General features: G+C 33.7%; 1 protein-coding gene across 3 annotated transcripts in view; it reads right to left on the bottom strand.

The window, feature by feature from the left end:
• Positions 1–21,710, bottom strand: part of PLOD2 (procollagen-lysine,2-oxoglutarate 5-dioxygenase 2) — a 109,780-nt gene that overhangs the window by 6,165 nt on the left and 81,905 nt on the right. For 2 of the 3 annotated variants that reach the window (XM_019934122.3, XM_073803719.1), the window contains exons 8-16: positions 19,668–19,769; positions 15,694–15,819; positions 13,894–14,015; positions 10,508–10,612; positions 7,977–8,102; positions 5,652–5,793; positions 4,433–4,495; positions 3,320–3,433; positions 702–767 (exon numbers count right to left, since the gene is read on the bottom strand). In XM_019934122.3, coding sequence (XP_019789681.1) covers positions 702–767; positions 3,320–3,433; positions 4,433–4,495; positions 5,652–5,793; positions 7,977–8,102; positions 10,508–10,612; positions 13,894–14,015; positions 15,694–15,819; positions 19,668–19,769 — 966 coding nt within the window. The remainder of the gene's footprint in view (positions 1–701; positions 768–3,319; positions 3,434–4,432; positions 4,496–5,651; positions 5,794–7,976; positions 8,103–10,507; positions 10,613–13,893; positions 14,016–15,693; positions 15,820–19,667; positions 19,770–21,710) is intronic. The other variant, XM_019934124.3, reaches the window with a different exon arrangement.

Below are 21,710 nucleotides of genomic sequence, written 5' to 3'. Positions count from 1 at the left end.
ATTTAGTTGGCACTGTTGACTTGCCTTTTGAAACATCTTTTTAAATGATTTATACTACCACTCATTGAAATGAAATGCTATTATGTATACAGTGCTCTATAACATATATGCCTTAATAAGTCTAAAATAGCTCTTTCAATATGCATAAAATTAAAAATTCTAAGTGACTAGAAAACATTGCATCATAGTTTAATTGGCAGTAGTTTTTTCCTTTCTCATGGTACACAAAATAACAGCATCTCAGAATTAAAGACATTTTAGACACGTTAGATTCTCTGAAATAAGGTATTAGCAATAGCTTGGAACACTAACCTCAAACAGAGTTCATTTTTTAAAAGACCTCTCTGAGAAGAGACGTTTGGAGCTCAATTTCTTTCAAAGATAAACTTTCATTGAAAGAGACCTACACCAGAGATCTGCCAAGAATTCCTTATTTTTGAGATAGCTATAACATTTGGGAGTATGCTAAAAAAATGGCATGATCTTAAAATTATTGTTAATTCTCATTTTTCTACATGTTTACAACTGTATGACCCTTAAGGCTGTAAAACTGGTAATTAAGTCATATGAATTTTACCTAAAGGATAAAGTTTCTCCACTTTCACAACATCTGCTGCTAAAGCAGTATTGCATTAATAATATTCCCTGCTGGAAAATATAGCAAAAATGCTCTACATATCATAGTAATTATTAATACAAACCTGTTCAACTATATTTTCAGTGAAAATCTTCGAATAATCTCGGTTTATATACTTTTCCTTCCAGTCCTACAAAAAAATCAATTGCACGGATTAAAGCAAAAACCTTTTCATAAATACTTTAATAGAAAATATAAAGTACATGCACTTTAGAAATTGCTCAAGCAATTTATAAATGACTACATGTAGTAGACAAAGTAGGAATTTTCAGAAACCACAGTTTATGTTTTTTAAACTTCGCCTGATTCTATGTATGTTCACATCATTTTATGAATGGCAAAATGTTTATTTACGGACTTTTATAACTCAGGATTTTAAAATTTGAGTAATCGTATAGTCACTATATTTGTATACTATATTCTATGCATATAAATAGGTGTAGGTAAATATGTGTGTTTTAAAAGTGAAAGATAAGGAACATAATCCTACCAACAAATATTCGTAAAACTTAATCAGTAAAAATTACTAAAATTCGTAAAAATATTAATCAACTTGGCCTTACTTATAATTTTATAGTGAATTACTCTAAAATAATTTTGATTTTTTTAAATGTATTTAAAATTTCTGCCTTCAGTTTTAGATGTGTATCAAAGAATGATCATGGGGTTACTATTTCATATCTTTTAGTTACTGAAATTAAGGTATAAGACCATATATTGAAAAATAGCTCCTCTTCATACTAATTCATGAACCTGAATCTTCTCTTAGTCCAATCACTGACACATAAGCCACACACTAAGATACATCAATTTTTGTCAATATCAGCTAAGGAATCCTTTTCCTGGGTCAAGTGTTTTATTTAAAAGCCCAATATTTAAAGAGTATATATTAAAATATGAGTCAATATCCAAAACGATCTTTTCTTATATATATTTAGACCATTTAACAAAATTCTTAATTTTCTCTTTGCAAAGTACAAATTAAGTGAGCAAACAGGAAAGAATTGAGATACGGGCTCAAAATAATTCCAATCAAAATACGTTTCAAAAATATTTGTCTGAAATATATCTTTTGAGGCCACAATTCAGAAGGGCTCTGATAATTTATTTGCCATTCTTAGTTTTGCATATCTCTGCTTATGTGTAACTCAGAAATTTTTGATATGGAAGAATAAAAGTTATCTTCAAATTCTTCAACAAATTTAATTTATATAGTATATAATTATAAGGATGAAATTACTGTATTATCTCATTATTCCCTTTAATATTAATTGGTTCTCTGATTCCAAAACATGGGGGAAAATTAGCAGTAAATAATCATACATAACATTTCAGAACCTTTAAATATTTTTAAGTATCCTTTCCTGGCATCATTATAGATTTTTGAAGTTAAAGAAACAAGCTCCTAAGATTTTACATTAAAGCATTAATATTAACTTTTCATTTTAGACTGCTTTTCAAATGTCATGGAACAAACTGACTCTACTAATTTCTTAGAAGTTCTGATAATGGGATAATCATTAAATATTTTGCTATGGGATACCCCTCATGAGGCATGTCAGTCAGGCTAATTTACCAAAAACAAAGCATGGAAAGAAAAGCAGTTCCTATTATTTCTGATATATTCATTGCATATTCAAATCTCTAAAGATTTGAATTCTCACACAAATATCTACAGGATATAACTTGGGAAATTTTTTTCAGGAAACTAATTATTATCCAAGAAATCAAATAATTCTGTCTCTCAAAATACCAAGAGATTCAGTGCCAAAGTAAAATATGTAATTCCACCCTCACCATTTAAAAAATGCCTCTTTTCAATTCTACTCCTGTGAAAGATGGAGATACGCAGCTAAAATGAAACAAAAGTATTTTTAAAATACCCCAAAAAAGTCAAAAGATATTCTTTTTCCTTCAACAGAGTTCCAGAGACCATTAAATTTACTATTCCCAAAAGTCAACTACTACAAAATAAAAGACAATTCTCATCAGGTGGACTGTCTTTGTAATTTAAAACTTTCACTATTGGGAAGGAGAAAACCATAAATAGTAGTATTACAGAGATTAGAGAGAGTATTTTCCCTTGAATAATTGTGCCAACTTGACTAAAGAAAACCAACCCAGTAAGACAAAAAAGGAATTAATGTCTACATGATTCAAATCTTTCAGAAAAGAAATAATTTTGGACTTCAAAAGGAAATCATTTCCTCAACTTAAGACTTTATATGCTGAATCCACTTACTCTGCAATTTTCTCTAGCTATCTTTGGTGTACATTCACAAAATTGTTATAAAAAACAAACAAAATGATAAAATAAAATCCATTTTCACAAACTAACTTTTTGAATTCTTTTCCTGAAAGTCAAAATGTAATATTGTCATACATGAGCTACTTGTAAACATTTTCCTCTGAAATTGTGATTAAAAATTTGTTGGAGTTTTTGAATATATAAACAGAGATATTGGGAGAAATGAAAGAAACTGATAATTCCCTTCCCCAAACCTCATGTCTTTAAAAAGAAAGTTCTTAGTCAAGAACTATAATTATGCCTTAAAAAATATAATTAAAGATACCTTTTTAAAGCCTCTTACCATATTTTCATATTATTAACCTAACTGATTTACAACCATTTAGAGTTATAGGAAAATAAGTAATAAATGAAGCTGAGCATGAAATACATACCACAGGATTTTCAAAAATCTGCCAGAGGTCATTGTTATAATGGGAAATATTATAATTGGCAGTTGATAATAGTCTTCCAAATTCATGTCTATTAGAAATGTACATAAACACACCCTATATGCCAAAAAATAATAGTGTTAATCATTTTGGAGGAATGTACAAGAACATAAATTTAACCATAGGAAAGATATACAGAAGATATTAATTTTGACTTTTATATCTCATTCAGGAACATGCATTTTTATTTTTCATATAAAACATGCATGATTTAAAATAAAAAATAAAATTTTCATTAATTATGAATTCAGACACCACACAAAACTAATTGATAGCACTGACACTCAACTGAAAAAAAGACGAATAACTGTTTTTGTCCCTTTCTCATTGGTCCTAAATGTAGACATCAAGGAAAAAGAATTCCTGTTTGAAAGCAGAAATATTTTTGAGACACCGAAGTGCAATTAATTGTACCTCTTTCGGCTTCTTTCCCTTTCAAAGAAGATATCACATTTTTAAACAAGAATTCAAAGATCAATTTTATTTTGTCAGTCTATTTCATACTTTTATTGTCCTGATATTTAGAGACTGAACACAGAAATTACTCCTGCATTATGAGGCAGCTAAAGAAAATCAGTCTCCTGTCCTTGCCCCAAACCAAATAAACGTGGCAAACACCATTAAGGTAAGGTTGTTTCTTTTTGTACCTGTTTTAATAGTAAAAGAGTTAGTTAGTAATAAAAAAAAAATGGTGAAAAGTACCCAAATCTCATTTTAATCAGGATGTACTTTATACTTACTCCTACTTCTTCTCTCCCTTAAAAAAACAAAAACTGGAAAAACTAGTTAAAGTGATTTGGATTTAACTTTCTCATTTGTCAACCATAAAATCTAAATCAGCCCAAAGAACTAAGAAGTGAATATCACACAATGTGTACCCCAACATGCAAAGCACACACATACATTACAGATTCAGAACCAACGAATACCGACCGTTTACACCAAGCTAAAAGGAAAGAAGACTCTTAAACTTTACTTCTAGACAATATCTAGTATTTTAATTAAATAAATAAAATTAAATAAACCAAAACAAGTAAAAATAAATAAAAATAACACCTTTGGGGGCCTGAGCATTTGGAATGTTTCCGGAGTAGGGGAGTCTTTTTCCCTTTGTAAAGTCTAAAATGAAGAGAAGGATTGGGTAAGTTGACCTGTACACCCACTCTCTCAGGTATTCTTAGGTAAATAAAAATAGCAGCCTTTGATCAAAAGCTGACATTCTGAAATGTCCTTCACAGACAACATGCAGAACAAGCAAAGCTTACAGCGCACACAAAGAAACGACTCCAGCCCTTTTTTTTTCTGTTGGTCAAACATAAATCCAAGCTCATTCCTTAGTAGAATTTTCATTAGATACAAAATTAAGAGAAAGGAAAAAGGTGTAAGAATGGCCATTCCAGGATGCGCTGTTGAGTCAAATTAGCCAAACATGAGCACAAATTACAATCACAAGTACTGAGTATATTCAATATAACAATGGACATAAGTTTATAGGAAAAACAAATATATTCAAACAATACATGCCTTATTAAACCAGAAAAAAAGTACTTGCCAACTTTCCTGATTTTTTCCAAAATCACATTTTTTATATAAATTTGAATAAAATAACCCAACCATTTTAAAACAGAAAACTTTATAAATGTTTTAAGACGTATTAACACATTTTGAAAAACAAACTATTTTCTGCAATCACTTAAGTTTTATCAAGAAAGTACATTTGTAGAATAGCAATGTATCATTAATTTTTCACATAGATTAAATAGACTACATGTTTCGATCCTTCTCCCAGATTAGTGGTAAGGAACCTACTTTTTGAGAGTATGGGGTTAATAATGATAGAAAAATTATGGACATTGATTTCAGGACAAAAGTGTGTTTTTCTTAAATGTGTAACTGATCATTTCACCCAGGCTTCATACAGTTAACTTTAATTAGGTCAGGTTTTAACTATTGAATTTCAAATGAAAGTAAAGGCAAATTCTTAAAAATGCAAAGCTGATTCGTAATAAATCTATGTTTATTATTGAAAATCTTACTGTTGCTTATGAGTTAACCTAAGCACCAAGCCTAACTTTTTTCAAGTTGTTTCTATAGGTAAATGTTCCACAGGTAAATTATTCTCCATAATTGCTTCCAGTATTTCAATACAGAACCAAAAAAATTGGCTAGTACTATAAATTAGAAAGAAAAAGGGCACCAAAACAAATGACACATCAACTGGGAAAGCAAGCCATCTTATAGAGACATTCAAGCAAGCCATTATTGTATACCCTACCATTTCTCTAGCATTTCGGCAAAGAGCCATATCGGGATCCAATTTATCACGAACAAAATAGTTCCTTTCATTCATCTCTGATCGGAGTGTCTTTCCTTTAATTAAGTACACGTTAGCCATGTATGGGACATTCCATATCCCTCTGAAAGTAAAGATAAGACTTTCCAAAGTACCACAAATACAAAGTTTTATGTTTTTAAAATAAATGCCTTCTATGTTTTTAAATTTTGCAGATATAAGCTATTGAATCAAGTTACACACAAATGCAAACAACATTTAATGATATCTGACACATATGTACACATATATATACATGAGATTACTTGGTAAACACTACATACTATGAGATAAATCACTATCTCCCTACATAAACTTCATTTTAAGATTGATATGTTTGGCATTTTGGCTGTCATCCCTCATTCTGTTGATACAGCCAGAGTATAATATTCTGTTGTACATTTAAGATTAAGCAGCCTGATAGCAAAAAATAGCACATCCAGCCAGTGGCATACTGCAGCCAGCTCACACTGGCTCCCCAGAGCATTTGGCTTCCCTTCTGACTTCACATTGGAAGCCTGAAATCAGCCGTGGTAGAACTATTCAGAACACAGAACTGGGCTAACACTACAAATCAGGGCATCCTCCAACCCAAAGAACTAGTTGTTAGACATTTACCAGCATATCACTGAATACAGCCTAAAATTCTCCTAAAATATAGCCTTTTGAAATTCATTAAGCTATCTCAATTGTCTGTAGAAAAAGGAAGATATAAAGAAACAGAGCTAGAAGTACCTGAGTGTTGGGAGACACTTTATTTTGTCCTTTATTCTTTCCCACACTTGTCTCCTTATTCTGAACATGACTCATTTCATAAAAACAATATAATAGAGGTTCACCTGAAGGGATATACCTTTGCTTTTAGAGCACAGAAAGGGAAGATCCTGACCAAGGAAATGTAGTTAATTGAAAGCAATATACGTAACATCATTTTGTCTTACCAGATGAGCCTCAAAGGAAATGGCCAATCAAAAATATACAATGTGTCCGCTGAATTCAGAAATTAATCACTGGTATGGTAGAGTGTGCATTGTTTCAATTTTAAAGGAAAACACACACACACACACACACGTCACAAGATGTCATTCTTTCACGTAGCTTTTATACATAAGGTATGTTCTTCTATTAACTAAATCAAAAACCTCTATTTTATTCTTTTCCTTACACTTTAGACAACAATTACAGGAGGTTGGACAGAAAAACACCAGTGCTTAAAACAAATGAAATATGAGTTCTCTATTTCTACTTCTATGAAGCCTTATTCCCGCTATACCCACAGACAATATCGGGCACGTGGTCTATCCTGATCATTCCAGAATCAATTAACGTACTTTGAAACAACAGAATATGATCTTAATAGTATTTTCTCAGTTATCATGCTTCTTAACTGCAGCTAACAAAAGCCTTTATCGTTTACATCATTCAAATTGACTATTACTGCTTTTACACCTATTATTATTTTCACAAGCAAAACATCTCTTAACCACTCAACTGTTCAACAAGAAGTGTGATTTTTTTTTTCCCTACATTTTAACCCTTTTTAATTGAGCTGATGTATCTGAGAAATTAGGCAAAGCACTTAATGTCTCAGTCACTCTGGTCCACCATCTGTATGAAAAACAGGATACATTCTTCCTTAATATTACCTTAGCAAAAAAACTACTTCAGGTGTGATTAATTTTTAGTTTAAAAAATATCAATTGTTGTCTCTGAAATAAATATCAGTCATGCACATACTTTGTAGTAAGTATATTCTTTTCAAACTCTAGAAATGGAAATCATACTGGCAAAGCAATTTCTCTTTAAAGCAGAATATTAGCTATATTACACAGAAAATTCTTGCAAAAGGAAATGTTGGAAGGTTTGATTGTTGGTGTTTTTGTTTGCTCATTTATAAAATTTTATAAGCTATCAAACAACCTTCACCCTAGCCACTAAAGAAATTAGCTAAACTAAATTCCCTTTCCAAACTTTAAAGAATATTCCTCTTCTAACCACCATAAGATGACTACCCATGGTAATCATACATTGCCTTTTAGTATTTCCCACAATTGAGAGTTTGTGCCTTTGAAGATTTACAGCTTTAAGAACAATTTTTTAAATATTAGTTTTACACTAGTATTGCAGGATCCCAAGTGGTCTCCAGGTCTTCAAATTTCCATTTAACATAAAGAGATAAAAAATGTTTGAAAATTCAATATAATATTAACAAGACCATATCTTTAGATAAAAGTATTTTACATTAAAAGATCAAATCAAGTAACTTACACTCTATTCCCTTGAACAATATCCACATAATCTTCAGATCGAGCATAGTATCCATCAGGACTCAAGGCCCCCCAGAAGTTGGACCACAGCTTTCCATGACGAGTTACAAGAGGAGCAATGATCTTTCTAAAGAGAAGAGAGAAAAACAAATCCAGATAATTATTTACTTTTTAACTGCCACAGAATTATGTGTTTTGGGCTTAACATGACACAGAAAACAATAAAGTTCATTTAGCACACATGTAGTTAGTCCAAAAAACTAAATGTAAAATAAAAGAGAGGAATTTCCTCTCCTCACTTTCTTTAAAAATAAGTACATTGATGACTTTCAATGATGTTTTTTAAAAAAGACTAATGAGGGCTTCCCTGGTGGCGCAGTGGTTGAGAGTCCGCCTGCCGATGCAGGGGACACGGGTTTGTGCCCCGGTCCAGGAGGATCCCGCATGCCGCGGAGCGGCTGGGCCCGTGAGCCATGGCCGCTGAGCCTGCGCGTCCGGAGCCTGTGCTCCGCAATGGGAGAGGCCACAACAGTGAGAGGCCCGCGTACCGCAAAAAAAAAAAAAAAAAAAAAAGACTAATGAGAAAGGAAAAGTAATTGAAAATGCAAATGAAAGTATAAAAACAACTTTTAAAAGTATCGTACTTATATCCAAAAAGTATAGCTACCTTAATTATTTAGTTATTTTAGTATTTCGAAAATTATACTAAATGAAATCAAATATTTTCATTGTTATTAGGCAGACGTAACAGTCCCTGGTGCATTAAGGTATCCAATAAATATTTGCTGAATAAAAAAATGTATGAAGATGGGCTGAGATATTTGTAAGTAGGCCAGTTTTCCTAAAGTTAAGCCTTGAATTACTTTAAAGTATGTTTCCGTTTTTTTTTTTTTAAACTTTTAAAATGGGTTAAAATGGGTTAAATGGGTTAAAACTTTTAAAATGGGTGCTAGCCCTGGCAACACTAAACATTTTTCTGGTCTTTTGACTATTTTAGAAAACAAAATAAAAGGTGACTGCTATACCATGCTGTCTCACTACCTACCAGGAAAGCAGCCCCTTTAAGACAAGTATATGTTACAAATTCAAAACATGCCAGATTTCTTTTAAGGAAATCTAATTTATAATGTGTCAACATTTTCCAAATGAGGTAACAAAATCTGAAGTTCTGTTAGAATTATTTTTAAAATGAAGTAAATTGTAATGGTGTCACATAATTTTGAAGAAAATCTCACACAACTCCTCCAAGAGGAAGGTTATAGACCAACTATTTCCACAAAAAAACCTATTTCACAACCCTCCAATCTTGTGAAGACCAGGTGTGCCCTTTCTCTTACCTATGGAAAAATGACACACAGTCTGTAAATACACTTCATGCAAAATAATAATTGTAGTTTATTTTTCCTGCTTCCTATTAGAATAAAACGTTAACCAGATACATTTACATTTTGTTTTGTTTAGAATACTTACAATATTGGAAATAAAAACATAAATTAGAATCTACATATTATGTTAATCTAAGGAATGAATGATAATTCAATGTCGATAACTAACAAGATCAAATATTTAATAGAAAAAAATCTTGTAATTTATAATCTTAGCTGCCTGACAGAGCTAGGGAAAGAGACATTGAAAATCAAAATCCATCTTCTGTGTGCCTCAATGTTTTCAGTACGGAATTAGAAGATTAATACTGAGAGGTTTTAGCTTTTGAAATAATAACTGAATTCTCAAATTGACAAATTACACAAACGATGGATTAGTGGAGTATAATAGACTTCTTACATATTTTATTCAGCAAAATGAAAACAGTAATTCTAACATTTCATTGCTAACCATTCTATTTGTTAAGAGAAATAATTGTGTTAATATATGTGAACATACACAGAGTAATACCTGGCACTTAATAAGCACTCACTAAAGGTGGGGTATTAGTGAGAGTATTAATAGTAGTAGCAGTAGTAGTTATAAATGAAGATTAATATCATTATAAGCCAGTATAGATGGTGCCTTTTACCCATTTCAATTCAGTTAAATGAAAACAGGTATTGCCTAGAGATAATTAGTTCAGTACTAAACAAAATCACAGATCAGGCTGCGGGATAATATGTACCTCTGAAATTTCTTTCATATTCTAAGAACTTCCAACTCTGTAATAACTTTCTAGGTCAGAAGTTTTATGAAATTCTACTTTGAAAATATCTGTGGAAAATAAGACAATTCTATTTTTAGATAGATCACAATTTCATCTAGCTTTAAATAGAAAAATAGGTCAAATATAATTGATAAACATCACATTTGTGATTGTAACTAATATTGAATATTTTGAAATTTTCATCAGGTTGTTTTCTATTTGACTTCTTTAAAAGAAAACTAATTACTTAGAATTGAAAGTTTATAAGGTGTAGAAAATAATTTCTTGTGAGTTCCCTCAATTTGCTAAACACAGACAAGTAATTATAGCATGTCCACGTAGATACAGAAAATAATTATAATTTTAAAAATAAATTGACATTGCATAATATATAGTACCTGTTTTGTTCAATCAAAATTTTTAAAGTCCTTGGATTTGTCAAAACAACATCTGCATCCACACTAAAGTAATAATCACAGTTTTCATCCTGACGGCAAAAATCCCTGTGATTGAAAAAGAAATAAAATATGCATTAAATAAAATAAATATTTGCTGGTTGAAAAATGTTAACATAAAGCTCATAAGCAAAATAAGGTTTCTCTAAAATACGTTTCTAATCAAAATAGTAAGACTATACCCAAAAGGATAAATATTATCTTAAATTTCAAAATGGTCAGTTGATCAATACAGATGTTCATGGGTAGAGTGAAACTAAAAATTTTAGGGCAAGTGAAATATATTTTCAAGCCACTAAATACTTCAAGGCATAAAACATCCAGTCAGAAGGGCAATTTATAATTCAGCATTTAATTCTCTCTAAAAAGGGAACATAATTTATACCAATGTACTTATCAACAACTTTTTTTCACAAATCAAAATGTTTTCTGCACACACACACACACACACACACACACATTCACAGTGTTAAGATCCTGTATATCCAACAACTCAGTTTTAATTGAATCTTGGAAATACAGGTGTATATATAACTCTTTAGGTGTTAATACTTTTAAAACGTGATTTGCGTGGAATTCCTTCTAAGATGGTCACTGCCCTGCTTCTTATCCAAGGACACGGATTGTGATGTATGCTTTCTTGGTAGAGCCTGGAGCGTTATCATCAGGAACACGAAGGAATGAACTACTTGTGATACATGATAGGCTTCCAAGTATTACGGTTTCTGCATTTGGAGCTCTCTCTTTCTGAGCTCTCCTCCCTCACTGCTGATCCGAGTTATCACTTTCTGCTACTGTCAGTGTTTAACTCCATGACACATTTGTTTCTAAGCAACTGTCAAGCAGGACAACAGACAGGAAAGTTTGTTAAAATTGTGCAAAAAAATTAGAGGAAATTTTTTTAAAATACTGTAACTATGCACGGTGACAGATGGTAACTAGACTTATTGTGGTGATTATTTCACAATGTATACAAATATTGAAGCTGTGTTGTACACCTCAAACTAACATTATATGTCAATTATACCTCAATAAAAATGAAAATTAAATAATTTTTTAAAAACAGCTCAAATTATCTTGGAAAAAAATTTAAAAATTTATACCACATGATTTCAAGGTTAATATAAATCCCTAGTAATAAAGTGTAGCACTGATCTTAGAGCAACAAAACAGAAGTGAGAGCTCACAATCACTCATAAATACTCACTTATCTGATTTTTGACCAAGGCCAAGTCAATTAAGTCGGAAAAGAAAAGCCTTAAATTAAAAAGGAGTATTGAAACAACTGGAATTTCATTTGCAAAGAATAAAAGTTGACCCCTACTTCACTCCAAACACAAAAATGTATTCAAGATGAATTGCAGATTGAAACATCTTAAAACATAAATGCTAGAATGATAAAGCTTATGAAAGAAAAATTCCAAAGAATGTCTTCATGACACTGGAATAAGAAAGATTTCTTAAACAGAAAATAAACCCCAAAGCACAAAGCATAAAAGAAAAAGACGAAATAGAATTTTATTAAATTAAAATTTCTTCTTATTAAAAGGCAGTATTTAAAAAGTAAAAAATCAAGCCATAGAATGGAACAAATATTCACAAAACATTATAGAGACAGAGATAGAGTTTAGATAGATAGATTTTGTATACAAAATATATAAAGAATTCCTACAAATACACAACTAACAAAATAACTCAATGTAAACAAAAATGCACAAAAGACTTAGATACCTTTAGATACCTAACCACAGTAAGATACATTTTCATACCCAGTAGGGTGGCTAAAATAAAAAAGATGGGCAATATCAAATGTTGACAAACATGTGGAGCAGATGGAGGTCTATTACCTTGCTGTTACAAGTGTAAAATGTACAACCAGGGCTTCCCTGGTGGCGCAGTGGTTGAGAATCTGCCTGCTAATGCAGGGGACACGGGTTCGAGCCCTGGTCTGGGCAGATCCCACATGCCACGGAGCAACTGGGCCCGTGAGCCACAACTACTGAGCCTGCGCGTCTGGAGCCTGTGCTCCGCAACAAGAGAGGTCGCGATAGTGAGAGGCCTGTACACCGCGACGAACAGCGGCCCCCGCTTGCCGCAACTGGAGAAAGCCCTCGCACAGAAACGAAGACCCAACACACCCAAAAATAAAAATAAATAAAATTTTAAAAAATGTACAACCATTTTGGACTATTTAGCTGTTTCTTATAAACATACATCTATCCTAACCCTATGACCTAGTTAGTCCACTCCTTGGTATTTTCCCAAAATATATTAAAGCATATGTACGCACACGCACACACACACACACACAACACACATATTCACACTTCTAATAAAGAATCTTCATTAGCAGCCTTATTCATACTGGCCCCAAACTGGACACAGCCCGATGTCTATTACCAGGGGCGTGTGTAAACCACTTGCAGTATATTCATATGATAAAATACTAGTCAGCAATGAAAAGGAATGAGCTGCTGATAATTGTAATGACATGAGTGAATTAAAAAACACTGTGCTAAGGCAAAGCCAGATACAACAGAGCACATACAAAAATTTTTTAAATAGAGAAAATAAGTTCTAAATGTGGACCCAAGGTACTCTCCAATGATGAAGTTATGGAACCATTAGTAATAACATCTGTTTGGTTTTTCTAAGGCCCGTTTTCCTGCCTGTCCCTTTACCCCCATAATAGGCACTTTCCATCACTTTGGGCCTGAAGCTTCCACAGCACAAGACAAGAACGTCTCCTGCTGAGAAATCACTGAGTCTTACCTTTTCATCACCAACTTTTAACCCGCTGATGGGCATATTCAATTCACATTCACTGAATAAGTGATCGTTTTTGCTATTACCAGAATTTTATTAGTAATCTGTCTGAAGTATTAAAGGGGCTAAACAAAGGACCTAAAATATTTCTTCTGTGGTTATAGTACTATTTAGATCAATAGGTAACTAGAATATCTGAAACACACATTTCTGCCACACAAAAGCTTCAGATAATGTATATTTAAATCACTGCTACATCAGTCACACTACTCATCTGTCTGGGGATTTAAATCTTGATCTGAAGTTCAGTTAATATTTTGAATAAATATATTGACTCTTAGCCATTAAAAGAAAAACGTAAATAACTTTCATGGCCCTTTAGACATAAATACACACAAACATAGATATAGTTCGAACAGCAGAGGTATGCTCATGTGTGGGCACACATGCACACACACAGTTGAGACATCCAAGTTTAGGACACTAATTTTGAAGAAAAGTTGTCTTTCTTTTTTAAGTTTCTTTAGTAGATACTGGTTGAATTTAAATTTGCTAAAACATACATTCCCATGTTTCTGGCTTCGGCTTGACTTAGATTTTCTTCCGGTCCTACAATTTTCATAGTAGTGATTTCATGTTTAGCTTTATCAAAAAACACCTTGATGTCCTTTTCATGATAAACTTCCTGTAACATATTTTAAAAATTGAAAATTAGTTTAAAAAAGAAGAAAAGTAGTGAGAAAAAAGACAATAAGATGACTGAAGTATTCATATGTAGGGATGACTTCACATTCAAAATTTGTGAATTCCATCATTCACATACTCACTCACTACAGGCAAAGTGATAACTATATTAAGCATATTATATTGAAATATCATCTAAATATCACATGTAGAATCTAAAATAGATACATATCAATTTTTTTAAAAAAATATACTTGAAAATTCTTTTAACATCTACTCCTAGTCCTTGCATTAATATTTAAATCCTGAATGCTATTAAATATTTCTGACTTGAGGGGGAAAATGGCTTGTGCCCTGAGAATCTTAGACATGTTTTGTAAAATATCCATAAAAAATATCTATTAAACCTAACAGATTAATCTGTTATAATCTTTTTTATAAAATAAATATTACAATATTATTTTAAGCAGAGAGAAAATTAATGGTCACATAAAAAGTTGTGTTTTTTACAAAAAGAAGGGAAAGTTAAAATTTTATTGATAAGAAAATATGAGAAAATAATCAACATGAAAAGTCATCAAATTAGTGTGATTCAACTGTGCTAAAATTTAAATAAGGTGATCTAACTCTGCTAAAATTTAGATAAGGTTACCTATCGCCATCATTAGAGCATTTCAGAGCTCTTTATGTATCAAGTTTCACTAAGTATTTTTGAAAGCTTTTCACAGCTTGTTAAAACTACTTATCATACAAAAGCTGCATAGAGTTAATTTTAAATAAAAGAAGATAACTCCTGCTATCAAGAGGTTTTAGGTCCTACGAAAGGAGGAAAAATATAAATAAAAGACACAATACATAAAAACAAAATACTTTAATGTAAGTACATGTATTACAATGCATTTTACAAAGCCAATGCTCAATACATCCACCCCTTTAAACTTATCTGAGGTGGTTTTCTGCAAATATAAAATAGTCTCTGGAAAAGGCAAATGATTAGCCGATATGTACATCAGGAAGAAAGAACAATCTTAAACAAAAAGTATTAGGACAAAAGAGAGAAAAGAGCATACTTCACAGCTATTGAGCTTTTCTAGGTGATAATAAATGCCAACTGTTTTAACAGGGAAGAGACAAGCAAAATTGAAAAATATTGAGGAAAAATGTCTTTAAATTTAGACTATACGTAGGAGGTATTTGGGAGGTTCTGAATATTTTTGAGGGAAATGACAACATCAAAATCTTTCGGGGAAGAGCATGCCATTGTGTAATTAATCAAAACAATACTGTATATGGAAGATATTTCAAGTTCTGATGTTGGGTATTATCATTAGCTGCAAACAATTTAATGACCGGTTCTATAAAAGAAAGTACCAGAACAATAGGCCCTTTGACATCTCTTCATTATAAGGTTGAACATATAAAAATGGCTGATATTCAACCATTTTTGATCTACAAAAAATTGACAGTTTCACGTGTCTCATCCCAATAGTATGATACTAGTTTCTAAACTCTATAATCCTTAGGTCCTAAATACGCAGAGTAGTAATGACTTCAAAAATCCCCCACTGAATTTAACTCAAATTTAGAAAATTTTTTTAGACATGACTAAATAATAACAAATAGTTCCAAATAAGATCAAAACAGTTTTCCCATAAAATATTCATTTCTCAAATACTTACTTTGTTATGAATGAAGAGTTTAACTGCTTCTTTTGGGTAATCCAGTGTCAACAATATGTCCAGAAATCGAGGTAGGAAAGGGGTTGGTTGCTCAATAAAAACACCTATTGTTACATTGGGGTGAACCTTTGTTTTGTGGCAAACATAAAAGCAAATTAGAATTAGCATGGTTTTACTTTAAATTCTATTCAAGTTTTAATCAATACAACATAAAACATAAACTAGAATATCAGTACAACTTAACCTTCTAAATTTGACTGCCCCATGACAATTCTCTAATACATTTTTGTGGACCCCACCAAAGTGATTTTACTGAATCACATCTTAACATTATGATTTAGGTTGAAGAGGAAACTCACTATTGTATAACATAGGGATACTGTAATTAAGGTTACTACCTGCTTTACTATTTAATGCTTCCTTTAAGATGGTCCTAAAAGAAACTTCCTTCAGATCTAAATCTATTTGACAGCTTCATCTATGAAGCCAGAATGCTAATTGTGCTTCCATGTTTTTTTCCATGGTTTGGAAGTTTAGTGGTTAATTTGTAGCTCAAAGAAAACAATCACAGAGGACTTGAGACTTTATTTCTATCCCTGAACCTTTAATCTCATTTTACTGATAGTACTTTATTTTGCTTCATCATTATATTATATATAAGGAAAGCTACTTTCTTTCACTAATGTATTTTATCTTGTATCGATTTTTAACATTTTCTTAATTTCTGTTTGGGTATGTTTCAGAGAATAGTTTCTTTCATTCATTGCATGAATAATTCTGAAATATCCACTATTAGTCCGTCCTTGTGATAAGAAACGTTTTTAAAAAGGAGTGAAAATTCCTTGCTTGGAAAACTTACAAATGATTGAGGAAGAAAGAAACATAAGTAAATGCCATGTAATAGTGTTATTACCAGAACCATATGAAAGATTTCTTTATAATGCCTTTTTTAATCAGTGTCTTAAAGCCTGACGTTAAAGATTATAGATTTTTAAATTACAAACTACATACAGATGGGTGAAGGAGGTCAAAAGGTAAAAAAATAAATACAGTGCATTACTGAGCAAGAAAAAAATTTTTAATAAAGATTACAGCTTTTTTTTTTTTTTTTTTTTTTGTACGCGGGCCCCTCATGGATGTGGCCTCTCCCGTTGCGGAGAACAGGCTCCGGACGCGCAGGCTCAGCGGCCATGGCTCACGGGCCCAGCCGCTCCGCGGCATGTGGGCTCTTCCCAGACTGGGGCACAAACCCGTGTCCCCTGCATCGGCAGGCGGACTCTCAACCACTGCGCCACCAGGGAAGCCCAAGATATTTTAAAGTACCATATAGGTTAAGTGCTGAATTAGGTACCTCTCCCCCATCTTTTCACACATGATACCTCACATATTCCTCTGTTATCTGGATAATAACATTATTTGTTTGCACTGAAGTACAAGTCATACACTGTTGTCCTTCTTATCAATTCATTCAGTCACCCAAATATTTATTGCTAAATCAATAAACAAATACAAACAACTAAAGACAAAATATCTACCTTCTAGGAGTTCTCAATTTAACAGGGAAAATGAGTAAAAACTAGATGACAACTCTCCCTTATCAAATGATGTGATGCATTTCATTTAAATTTTGTAATAACCTTAGAAGTTATTTATTACCCCAAATTTACACATGAGGAAAATGGGACTTAGAAGAGTTAAGCAACTCAGAACACATAAATTAGTAGGTAAAGAACTGGGCTTCAACATGCTACATCTCCATTGTCAATCTAAGCTCATTTTTATATACTAATGATACTAAGAGTACAACAGTTAGCTATTATCAAGGCTTAGCACCTCATATATATAATTTATACATATAAAATATCATTATATATACACATCTATATAATTTCATTTAACCCTCCTACCAATCCTCTGAGATAGCCATTATCATTTTTACGTATAGAGAAACTTGCCTACGGCCCACACCTAAGTATATGGTAGCCCTAGATCTTAACTACCCACATCATTTTAATTTTTATATCCCTGTTGCATAATTACTACACATATAAAACACATAAGAAATTTATTTTGCATAATAAAATGCTTTTCCTTTCTAACAGTCTATAAGACAAAAAACTTAGCTTAAGAATTAGGTGATTTTCACCTATATGCAAAAAATAAAGATAAAAAACTATAATATAAATATTTTTCAATCTTTGCACCAGAAAGTTTATGTAAAAGGATACTAAACAGATAAAAAGCTTTAACTCTCTCTCCAGAAGACTTTGCAAAAACGATCAGGATGAATTTTTAAACATCTTCATGATGCAGCTTCAGTCAGAAAGTTCCTGGCTTTCTTTCCAGATAGGAAACATGCAGTCTGTTATTTGAGAGACTGGCCAAAAAGTCTTATTTTCAAGTAAAATAGGGTTCTATTCAGAAGGTCCTAAATGTGGACAAGTTACTCTTTATCCTCCTTTTCAGAATAGAACAGAAACTATTTAATTCAGGAGTCTGAGTGCTTTACGGTGAGAGTATTTTTGTATTTGCATGGGTACAGGAGTCACCAGAACTATTTTAAGGTGAATTTTATTTCTGTCTATACTTATCTGGCATGCTGTAGATACTCAATAAACCTATGGTGAATGAAGGAAAGAATCAGCCTTAATGACAAAATCATCCCTAGAATTCAATTGTTCATACACAAGTTACAAGAGAAATTTTTTGGAAGAAAAATGTTACTATAAGATATCCTAAAACTGCTCTGGTTGATGAGAGAAGGATACATAAAATGTTTAATAGACACATAATAATTACTTTCAGTTGCTCATTTACTCTCAACGTATAAACATTAAACTATAGCTATAATTCTCTATGAAACACATGTATAAGTAGCACTGTGTCTGGCATATAATATGTACATTACATCCAGGTGAAATTGCACAGTGATCAAGATTATAGGATCTGGAGCCAGACTGCCTAAATTTAAATCCCACCCCCAACACTTAAAAAAAAAATCACATGCCTTAAGTAAGTTACTGAACGTATATATACCTTAGTTTTCTCATCTGTAAAACTCAGTCAACAGCACTACCTACTTAAGGGATTTGTGAAATTAATATGTTACTATCTATAAAATATTAAAACAGTCCTTAGTCATATAGTATTATTTTAAAATCATCAAATTTGAAAATCAAGCACAGATAAAATTAGTCCATATAAATAACAAAGCATTGTACCTCAATACTTTGACCAAGTTACCAGACTAAAATAAAACAAGAGCACCCAACCATAGCAAGCTAGTATATATTAACAATCAAGCCCTTTTCGCTAGGGTCAATTATTAACTGGTTTTGCTGGAAATACACAAATCCAGCAACTTTCGGAGTCATCATGTTTTAGCTTTTTAAATCCATTATCTACCATATTATCAATACTATAAAATAATGTGCTTTTTTTCTTTTACAAATTATTGTATTTCATGACAATGTACTTTTTTTGTAATAGATCTTTATTAGAGTATAATTGCTTCGCAATACTGTGTTAGTTTCTGTTGCACAACAAAGTGAATAAGCCATAAGCATATATATATATCCCCATATCCCCTCCCTCTTGAGCCTCCCTCCCACCCTCCCTATCCCACCCCTCTAGGTCATCTCAAAGAACCAAGCTGATCGCCCTGTGCTATGTTGCTGCTTCCCACCAGCTAACTATTTTACATTCAGTAGTGTATATATGTCGATGCTACTCTCACTTCGCCCCAGCTTCCCCCTACCCCCACTGTGTCCTCAAGTCCATTCTCTATGTCTATATTCCTGCCCTGCCACTAGATTCATCAGTGCCATTTTTTTTTTTAGATTCCATATATATGTGTTAGCATCTGGTATTTATTTTTCTCTTTTTCACTTACTTCACTCTGTATGACAGACTGTAGGTCCATCCACCTCACTATTTTTTATTACTACGTTTCACACAGAGTCAATTCTACTTACATCTACTGCAGACAAGTCAGTTGTATCCACTTCACAAAGAGTGCAGCCATTGTCTTGTGTCCATGCATTAGGTACATAGTTTCCAAAATAATTCAGGAGAATCTAGCAAAAGAAGGAAAACTGTATTAACAAAAGTAAACCTTGGACTTCCCTGGTGGTGCAGTGGTTAAGGATCCGCCCGCCAATGCAGGGGACAGGGGTTCGATCCCTGGTCCGGGAAGATCCCACATGCTGCAAAGCAACTAAGCCTGAGAGCCACAACTACTGAGCCCACGTGCCACAACTACTGAGCCCGCACACCTAGAGCCCGTGTTCCACAACCACAGCAAGAGAAGTCACCGCAATGAGAAGCCCGTGCAGCGCAACGAAGACTAGCCCCCGCTCACCGCAACCAGAGGAAGCCTGCGTGCAGCAACAAGGACCCAATGCAGCCATTAAATAATTAATTAATTAAAAGACCCCTCTCAAAAAGAAGAAAAAAAGTAAGCCTCTCCCATCAATGTGCTTTCATTCTATAAACCTCTAACTTCAAAGCATGTTTTCTGCATTAGGTATCCCCTTAATATTCTACTAATACAGTGTACAGTGAATGGGGCAGTGCCAGTGTGTACAGTGAATGGGGCAGTGCCAGTGTGACCCCCTACCAGCCATCACCACACAAAACAAATATTGTATACACTTTATCACCAAAAGGCACTAAACTCTTCTCGGAAACTATGTTACCCACTATAACCCAGACTTCTGGGCAGTGATTCAAGGGCACCAACGTAAAGAAAAGAAAGCCTGCAGATTAAAACAGATCTAGAACAAGTCCTAATTAGAGCCACGTCACAGATCATATCAATAATAAACTAAAGTGGGGGTAGAACAAGATAGCAGAGAAGGAAGACCCTGGGCTCACCTCCTCCCAGAGATACACCAAAATTACAACTACAGATAGAGAACCGTCTCTGAGAATGACCTGAAGACTAGAAGAAAATACTTTCCACAACTGAAGATAAAAAGAAAAACCTACAATGAGACAGGTAGGAAGGGCAGAGAAGCAGTCTAATCAGAACCCATGTACCCAGTGAAGGAACCCACAAGTGGGAGGGATATCAGAGCCCCAGAGGTCTTCCCCAAGGAGCGACGGGTCCAAGCCCCACCTTGGGCCCCCCTTCCTGGGAGACCTGCACCAGAAAGATGAGCCCCCATAACATCTGGCTTTAAAACCATTGGGGTTTATGTGCAGGAGAGCAGAAGGGCTGTAGGAAACTGAGACTCTGCTCTTAAAGGGCACATGCACAGAGTCACTCTTTCCAAGTCCCAGTGCAGAGGCAGCAGTTAGAAAAGTACCTGGGTGATATAAGAAAGAAATTCATTTACTAATTTTAGGGCATGTGCTTGAGGGGCAGGGATCTGTTGCAACTTTCTCTGGGTATAAAGGGGCTGGCAGGTGCCAGTGTTTTTATTTGTTTTGTTTTTATTTGGCTCACCTTCTACCTAGCAACCTGGCACTAGCAGGTGACATTTCTGACTCTCTCCATCAAACTTAATGTACCATTTGCCCCACTCCGGTTTGCCCATGGACCTGACATAGCCAGCATTACTCCAAAGTGGCCCCCTACCTTGCCAGTCCCAACAAGCAGCCTCATCCAGCACCAGAGCCCCACTAAAGCAGCCCTTCACCCTGCCAGTCCCAGCAGGTGCCCTTGGTCAGCACCAATGTCTCCCCAAAGAGGGTCCCATCCCATTGGCCAACCCAGTACACCAGAGTGCCCACAACTGTTGTGGCCAGGCCTTATAGCCAGTTGTACTGGGGACCAGCCCCATACACTAGTGCACCCACAGCAACTGCAGCCCAGCCACAACAGGAGGATGCAGACAGCCCATACAGAGGACGTTCCTGGAGCACCTGGCTCTGGTGACCAGGAAGGACCACACCACTGGGCCCCACAGAACACCTTCTATACAAAGCCATTCTTTGAAGACCAGGAGATATAGCTGATCTACCTAATACATAGAAACAAACACAGAGAATTAGGTAAAGTGAGGAGACAAAGG

This window comes from Tursiops truncatus, chromosome 4 (assembly GCF_011762595.2).
Source record: "Tursiops truncatus isolate mTurTru1 chromosome 4, mTurTru1.mat.Y, whole genome shotgun sequence".
NCBI lineage: Eukaryota > Metazoa > Chordata > Mammalia > Artiodactyla > Delphinidae > Tursiops > Tursiops truncatus.
The sequence above is the reverse complement of the archived record's forward strand: the minus strand, read 5'-3'. Positions and strand labels throughout refer to the sequence as shown.